This window comes from Simochromis diagramma, unplaced genomic scaffold (genome assembly GCF_900408965.1).
Source record: "Simochromis diagramma unplaced genomic scaffold, fSimDia1.1 OVJJ01000487.1, whole genome shotgun sequence".
Lineage (NCBI taxonomy): Eukaryota > Metazoa > Chordata > Actinopteri > Cichliformes > Cichlidae > Simochromis > Simochromis diagramma.
The window spans coordinates 3,936,354-3,944,908 of NW_024387305.1; the positions used below are offsets into that span (position 1 = coordinate 3,936,354).

At 40.9% G+C, this 8,555-nt stretch overlaps 2 protein-coding genes across 2 annotated transcripts; one reads left to right on the forward strand and one right to left on the reverse strand.

The window, feature by feature from the left end:
• Positions 1-62: 62 nt before the first annotated feature.
• wfikkn1 (WAP, follistatin/kazal, immunoglobulin, kunitz and netrin domain containing 1) lies at positions 63-3,140 on the forward strand. Its single transcript, XM_040004936.1, is given in 4 exon segments — positions 63-715; positions 1,372-1,497; positions 1,598-2,107; positions 2,109-3,140. Coding segments are annotated over 4 exon segments (1,650 nt in total). The 5' UTR covers positions 63-712; the 3' UTR covers positions 3,120-3,140.
• Positions 3,141-3,189: 49 nt separating this feature from the next.
• On the reverse strand, positions 3,190-8,500 carry mettl26 (methyltransferase like 26). Its single transcript, XM_040004942.1, has 6 exons — positions 8,192-8,500; positions 7,620-7,782; positions 6,353-6,412; positions 6,180-6,247; positions 4,085-4,163; positions 3,190-3,978 (listed from the first exon to the last, which is right to left on the reverse strand). Exons 1-6 carry the CDS (start codon positions 8,383-8,385, stop codon positions 3,922-3,924), a joined length of 621 nt encoding a protein of 206 aa, XP_039860876.1. The 5' UTR covers positions 8,386-8,500; the 3' UTR covers positions 3,190-3,921.
• Between the last annotated feature and the right edge of the window lie 55 nt (positions 8,501-8,555).

Here is an 8,555-nt window from a genome sequence, read left to right on the forward strand (position 1 = left end):
GGAAAAAATTTTCATTCAGACATTTATCAAGTTCACTGTGGGAATTGTGGGAGTATTTTTGTCCTCTTTGTCAGGTCAGAGGCATTAAATCCCGTGGGGGGGTTGAATTGATTAGCTGCTCTCTTGGTATTGGCCAGCTTTGGATATCGGTCTAACATGGCTAGGAGCGCATGAATGCACAGCGGTCAAATGTCACCCAAAGGTTGCAGGGTCATTTCCAATGAAAAGACGAGGGGAGCTGCTTCTCATTGCCCCTGAGCTGGAGCGAGACAAAGATGATTCGCACACAGATGAAAATGTGGCGCTTTATGTCTTCCCACCTGACCGTGGCATCTCTGAACTCCGCGTGAATGAGGGATGGTAGTAAACTGACCCAAGTCTAGACAAGGAGGACGTGAACAACATGTTTTGCGAGACATGATGCGACACGCCCCGTGTTTGGTTTTCACGCTTTTCGCCTCGCGCCACCGACGACTTATTACATTTTTCTCCTTTTCATTTGTGCACGGAACCTGCTTAAATATAACGTGTATAACATCTGAATGTAACTTACAAAAAAGCAAAGAAGAAGAACAATAACTACCGGCTCTCGTGAAATTAAACAGCAAGTTAACCTTTTTCTTTTTTTCTTTTACAATTGCCATCTCTATAAATTCTGTCTGGACACATTTAACATTGGATTTCTCACCGGAATGTGTATGTCTGTGCACGCATGGTGAGACAGCTTGAAACCACGGCTACACGTTTTCTTTGATGTTTTTACAATGTTTGTCCAGTTGCTTAGCGCATAGTGCTGCTTCATAAAAGTTTGAGACACTGGACGACCATGGGGGCGGATAGAGGGACTGCCCTTTCCACCTCCATTCTCACGCTGAAAAGCTGATATTGCGTTGTCCGCTCATTGTGCAGTTCAGCTCGTTTGTCTAGCTGCTCGACAAAACACACGTCGATTTTTCCTCAGTATTGCACAAGTTTTGATTACCAAGGCGAATATTTTACACAGCCTATTATTTATTACTTTGAAACATTTGGGTAATTTAATGTCCAGCGCACGGGAACTCGTGTTGATCATTGGGAATACAACTTTTCTCTCTGCGCAAAGAAAAGTGACTCAGCGCACGTTTACGCACAAAAAGGGCGGACGCATTTGAAAATCGACAATAATCGTATTCCTGTTGTGAAGACCCAAAGTTGGAATGGAATTACTTGGTGGTCTACTCATACAAAAGGTCAAATATGCGTAATTTTCCCCTACAGTTCCTCGCGGATAGCCATATAAAGGGTGCAAATTGCCATAGTGCACCAAACTCAAGCAAAGTACGATGGACACGTGCATATTTGTTGACTCTCCTTTTTTGCGATTTACTCGAGGTCTCTTTGTGTGAAAGTGTGGCAGGAACCAAAGTTGAACACGAAGGATTTTGTCCAAACAAGCTGAACGCTAATCTTTGGGTTGATGCACAAAGCACATGTGAGAGGGAATGCGACATCGATGAGGTGAGTTAATCTATAAATTTTAATTTTATTCATCACAGCATTTTGCGATTTGTTCATTTAAATGTTAAAATGCTTATTGTTTTTTATATTGTACGTTCAGGACTGTGCTGACTTTGAGAAATGCTGCACCAATGTGTGTGGCTTCAACAGTTGTGTTGCTGCTCGTTTCTCTGATGGCACCCCTGCTCTGCCACATGAACAGGGTGAAGGGAACGGTGATGCTACCTCCGCCTCCACAGCTACCTGTGAGGGCTTTATCTGCAGCCAGCAGGGAGCAACCTGTGACATCTGGGATGGACAGCCCATCTGTAAGTGCCAGGATCGGTGTGAGAAGGAACCCAACTTCACCTGTGCATCGGATGGCCTCACCTATTTCAACCGCTGCTATATGGATGCAGAAGCTTGCATCCGGGGGGTGACTCTAACTGTGGTCCCCTGTCGATTCTACCTCGCTGGCCCTCCCACCAGCCCCCTGCCTCAAGACACTACAGTTCACCCAACCCCAACATCCTCCCAGGAGGATCCCATGCCTCCCACGCTGTACTCCAACCCTCACCACCAGTCCATCTATGTTGGAGGCACAGTCAACTTCCACTGCGATGTCATTGGAGTCCCCTAGACCAGATGTAACATGGGAAAAGCAAAGTGACCGGCGTGAACGCCTTGTCATGAGGCCTGATCAGATGTATGGAAATGTGGTTATAACCAATATTGGACAGCTAGTAATTTATAACGCCCAGGTTTGGGATACCGGCATCTACACCTGTATAGCACGGAATTCTGCAGGAGTTCTTCGCGCAGACTATCCTCTGTCTGTTATTCGCCGGTCAGATGATGACTTCTCTGAAGATCCTGAGATGCCCATGGGACGGCCTTTCTCTCCAGCAGATTGCCTGGCGGAAGTCGACCTGAGTGTGTGCAGTGGAGAGCGTCATGTTGACTGGTATTATGACAGCAAGCTGGGCTCCTGTGTGACGTTTAGCAGTGGTGGATGCGAAGACAGCCGAAACCGATTTGAGACTTATGAAGAGTGCAAAGCCTCTTGCCAGAGAGAAGACATGGGGATCTGCTCTCTGCCTGCTGTTCAAGGTCCCTGTAAAGCTTGGGAGGCACGCTGGTCCTGGAATTCCATAACAAAACAGTGCCAAGCCTTTGTCTATGGTGGCTGCCATGGGAATGCTAACAACTTCCACACCAAAAAGGAGTGTGAGGCCAACTGCCCGCAACCAAAAAGGAAGCCTTGCAAGACCTGTCGTGTGAAGGGGAAAATGGTGCCCAGCTTATGCCACAGTGACTTTGCTATTGTGGGCCGACTGACAGAGCTTGTTGAGGATCTGGAGTCTGGGTTAGCCCGTTTTAGCTTGGAAGAAGTCTTGAGGGACGAGAAGATGGGATTGACTTTCTTCAATACCAAACATTTGGAGGTGACTATTGCTAAGATAGACTGGAGCTGTCCCTGTCCCAACATCACTGTTGAGGAAAACCCTTTGCTGGTGATGGGTATGGTGCAGGACGGCATGGCTATCATCCACTCAGACAGCTATGTAAGAGCCATAAATGAACGCAGGCTGAAAAAGCTGCGCGATGCTCTGGGTAAAAAGGCCTGCGACACCTTACTATGACTTAGACTCGTTCTGTCCACAGATGGGTTTTAGTGATGTATGTGTTTGAAATGAAGACAAGCATCAGAACTGCAACAGAAAAGCTGATATTTAATAACTATTTATCAAAACAGAGTAGAACAAGTTAAATACTGCATGCTGATGTAGGTATGAGAGTTTTTTTTTTTATTCCAACACAGATATAATAACATTCCAGATGTGTTGATTCCCATTGTATTAATACTAATGCTAAATTGCTGTTTTCAAATAGGTTTAAGATTTTTTTTCTTATTTGTGAACTTTGCATTGTGAAAACAGCAGCCAAGATAACAGACACACATGTTGATCATGTTGCAAACATCCCTAGCTTGTAATACTAAACAAATAGACATCTGTATTATAATTACCGTACTTTTGCTAATGTTATTTTTTTCTGCTCTTCACTTTAGTTTCTCCATCTTTGTTTCATAAAAAATGTCTTATTTCTTATAAAGTACAGTATATTCTCTTAATTTTTCCCTCTTCAAAGCACTTCTGCCAAGTCAGTTTCACGCTTACAAAACAAAAAAAGAATAGGCCATTGTCTTAAAGAATATATAGCACAAAGGCAACGTGTTTGTGAGATTTATTAATTTAACTCATGTGCAATACATAAGAATATAGGTTATAGGTTTGAGCACAACAGTTTACATTAACTTAGTTAATCTAATACCAGCATGTGTTAAAATGTGGAGAAAACATGATCCGTTTACGGCTCTTGAAAATTTGGCAATGTATCTGAGCTCCAAGTTAAGGCATTTTGACCATCCTGCATCAGGATGCTTCACACCAAACTTTCCTTCCTGAAAAGAAGACATTTGTTGTTTGCTGGCATGTCCACCTGAAAAAAAAAAAGGCATCAGTAAATCAGTATACTACAAAACTGTTCTCATATTTTGCATGCTGACTTAAGATATGCTGGTTGCTTAAATGGGTTCATTACTTACTATTCTCTCCAGGTACAAACCATTGCTTTGTGCCAGAGAATTGAGGAGCGAGATATCCCTGAGTCCCCATTCTGGGTTTCTGCAAAATTAAACAACATTTTTTAAAATCCCCTGGTCACTTTTGCTTATCTTTATTATGTAATTACAAAAACAATCAAAAAAATTTCTTTGCATGTATTTTGTGAGTTTGGCTTCACAAATTATACACGTTTATTAATTCTACTGTGTGCTTAAGGAAAAACATTTTCAAAAGACTATGATGATCTTAGTTGGTTTTAAATATACTGTGTAAAGCCTTCTATGAGCAAACTGACACAATAATTCATGCCGTCAAACCGACAAGACACTTTGCTCACACAGAAACAATAGACTATCCATGTGTTATTTAGGGCTGCCGCCAAATTTTCACTGTCATCTTCACTATGACAGTAAACCGCCAAAGAATTCCCTTTACTGATATTACACTATGTAACACAGTGTTTCTTCCTGTGTAATAAGTGTTAAATCCTGATTGCTTAATGCTTAAAAGGTAGAAAAAATCGATTCTTCTTATTTATAAATCAGTTACAAGTTAATGGTTGTAACAAAAGCAAATTCTGAAAAGAATAATATATATTTTCTCTACTTTTGAGTCCTAAGCAATCTGGATATACCCCTTACTACCAAGAAACAAGAATCCTATTTTTCTGTTGCAGCATGTTACTGGCTCACTACACTATTTTAAACAGAACAGCAGTGCTGTCAGCGGTGTATTTTGTCTCTATCTGGCAAATGAATTACATTCAAAATAAGAGTGTGGGAGGGTGGACAAATTCTGATCCACATCTCTACAAAAGCTGTGCAAATGGAAGAGTTATTCATATTAATAACATGACATCTAACATTTGATTTTTAAATATCACAAATATCAATACTAGTAAGTACAATAAGGGTTCACAATTCACAAATGCAGGTCACATGCACACACATATATACACACATATATATGTATTGTCATTAGACGAGCTTTATATTAAACAGTTTTATATTAAGTGTTGTTTTTGTTGTTTTGATGAAAGAACCTGAAGAACCCATAGAAATCGTCAAATGTTGCGTTTCTTCCCTGGACATCGTCTGCCACACTTTTACTTTACTGTGTTGTCCTCAGTAAATGAAAAACATACTTAAGTGGGTTGAGATTAAGTGAAGGCCTAGCCCACTGAAAAAAAAAAATCTAACGTCTAACAAATCAAATCAAATCAAATCACTTTTATTGTCACATCACATGTGCAGGCACACTGGCACAGCACATGCGAGTGAAATTCTTGTGTGCGAGCCCCACAAGCAACAGAGATGTGCAAACACAACAACACAAACGAGCAAAATACAAGAATGGCCGACCTGAAACTAATAAATATATGTACAATATATAATAGTGTATGCATTTCTGGATGTGTATACTAAATATTTTCGTGTGTGTGTGTGTGTGTGTGTGTGTGTGTGTGTGTGTGTGTGTGTATACACAATGGCCTATTCTTTTTTTGTTTTGTAAGCGTGAAACTGACTTAGCAGAAGTGCTTTGAAGAGGGAAATGTGTATACACACACACACATGTGTGTGTGTGTATACACATAACGCAGTATGATCTAATTCATTTACCATTTCCACTGTCAAGTGCTGTCCAATCAGTTTTGTATCGCTTGGATGAATCTGAGACGAGTACGCTTCAGAATTCATCTGCTACTTGTATCAGCAGTCAGACCATCAACAAACACTTATTTCTGAACATTTAGCTGCATCTCCTTTTACTCTCATCCTCTCTCGTCCACCATTCTTTTGACTGTCAATTATCACACCCTATCTCAGATGCTGTGATGAAAGCGGTGTATTTAAGCAAGAGTGACAGAGTCGCAAATGATGCATGAATTCTGAGCCTTTACTCCTGTTGACCTATAATATCACTGCTCAGGTTTACTTTTCACAGCAAGGCTAAAAACCGTGGGCCAACAGAAAATGTTCTGGTAGTTCTGACAGGCAGTCCACCACCGAAGCCTCCTCGTAAGATGACTGGCTTAAACAAAACTGTAAAAGAGCCAGAAAATACAGATGACATTACCTCTGCCGTAGGCTGTAGTCAAAGTCCACATTGCTTTGAGGGACGATCTGACCATTCACTGCATACGGCTGAGAAAAGCAATAAAACATGTGACTATTACACGTTAAGTTTAGACTTGATAATGGCTTGTGATCTATGTCATGTTTTGTGACACCAAACGTTTTGCTACTCACCCCATAAGTCAGTAGAAGGCCCTGAGATTTCAACATTACTCCAGCCCCTCTGAATAAACCCTAAGAGAAGATAACATCTTAAGAACCACATCGCAGGCAGGAGGACATTTTGTTTTTGGTTTCTGTTTTATTGAAATAAATGAAGCAGATATTGTGCAGAAGCAGGCTTAAAGTGATTATCTGAAGAGTTGTGGTGCAAGCATACTTCAGTTGGTATTATTTACACTTATGGCACCATAAATATCAGGGCCAATGAGTACAATGTCAAGCCAAACGAGGTGAATTTTATAGTAGAAATAGCAAATTATTGATCTAAAACAATCACAAAATGAAGCAAAACACTTTTGCTGCTACAGCTTTAATCATAACTGAACCTCACTTCATAGTAGCCAGTTACAGCTAACGTCAATGTGTTGTGCGGCTGGTATGTATGAGATTGAGAGCCTTCTACATTTAGGTTACTATTACACCACTCGTGGTCACAGGGGTCTCTTTTTAACAAAGGTTACAAAGAGGCAGTTTAAGCAAATATGAAAAATGTCTTGACTATGTTAGCAATTTAGGCTTCTCCTTTCAGGAATTGTGCCGAGTTTCTTTAGTAGAAATGTGTTTATATATGCATTTGAAAAGGACAAAATACATCGATATTACTACTACTACTAATAAAGGAATCAACCACATTTTAACTTATGATCCTTTTGTAGGTCCATAGGATTAAATTATAAATCCATATGACCACAGCAGGTCCCTAAAGTCATGTCATCAGGACCTGTTGGATGTGCATCATACAAGGCTGAGAACTAAAGGAAGCAGAGCTTTTGTAACGGTGACTCTGGAACTCTCCCTCTGAGCCTGAGATCTGTGGACTCAGGGATCTCTATTAAAAACAGCTAAAAACTCATAGTTTTTAACTTGATTTTGAGTAACTGTTTGTTTTAAGGTTTTAGCATTTTTTGCTATTTTGAAAGGTGCTATAAAATTCCCCTTACTTATAAACCCAGAGACAACAGTTCACTTAAGTGGTGAACAGGCTGAAAAATCTTCAAAATCCCAGACCCCTATTTTTTTAATTAAGAGAAATAATAAAATATTCAAGTTGAATATCAGTGGAAAACGAGTCAGCAGGATGGCATTATCAAACGTTTCTTTGTTTTGTTTTTTTCTCTTCATAAGTCATATCACTCCATTTTTCCCCTTAGTCCTCCATGCCTATAGTAGTGGCTCCATGCCACACAGTTTGAGAGAACCACTGAATCAGCAGTCCTACCTCTGTACAAGCCAAAGGAGAAATATGGATCATGTTGATGTTGAGCACCAGGTCGAGGCTCTCTGGCTGGATTCCTCCCCAGTATTGATAGGGCAGAGAAGCATCCAGGTGGATGGCAGGCTTCACATTGTTCAGCCGGTAGCGGGCTCTATATGCTTCTATACTAATGGAAACAAAAGACATTATGGGAACCCTCCAGGCCATCATTCTGGAGCAGGTAGAGTGGTATTAGAAAGATGAAGCATAAAACTTTCCATCAGATAAGAACTGCTGTGAAAACACAATTAATTAATTAATTAATTATAATTTCCTGCATTAGATCAGATCAGAGAAACTTTATTGACCCGAGGAGAAATATGAGTTCTCATTCAACATACAACAAAACAATCGTATATAAAAAGTACGATTATAAACACAGATATAAATAGATGAATAAAAAACAGATATAAATATAAGAGATAAATATTAACACTAACGTTTCTTGGATATTAACAGCTAACATAGGTCCACAGATGTCCCAGTATATTATCTGTATTTCATAGTTTATACGCATGCACACATCTCTTGTTTACCTGACTATAGACTGGCGATCATACTCAGATGGCTGCCAGGTTATATTCGGCAGGGCCTGAGCAAAGTGTGTGACATGCTGCCCAGTACCGGAGGAGATCTCCAGAGCCAGCAGGGGTCTCCCGGTGTGCACACTATCCCGGAGCACCGCCAGGATGGGCTCCTTGTTCCTTTCCGCGGCGGCGGCGCTCAGCATCGTGCCAAACCCCGGGTATAACAGTCGACTTATACGGCGTAGTTTATGAAACCACTCCAGCAGGTCGGCGTAACGTTACAGCAGACTGAGTCACTCAATTCGCCACCCCCGAATGTTTTGCTTTTCGACCGAAAATGGTCTAGTTCCGCATGTCCTCACGTGACTGATCT

What these genes read in the sequence shown, in the direction of transcription:
- mettl26 (XM_040004942.1), bottom strand. Translation starts at nt 8,385, where the DNA reads ATGCTGAGCGCCGCCGCCGCGGAAAGGAACAAGGAGCCCATCCTGGCG. An exon ending in GCCTTCTACTGACTTATGGG is followed by an intron (nt 6,248 to 6,352) that starts GTGAGTAGCAAA and finishes TGCTTTTCTCAG; the next exon opens with CCGTATGCAGTGAATGGTCA. An exon ending in GACTACAGCCTACGGCAGAG is followed by an intron (nt 4,164 to 6,179) that starts GTAATGTCATCT and finishes TTAATTTTGCAG; the next exon opens with AAACCCAGAATGGGGACTCA.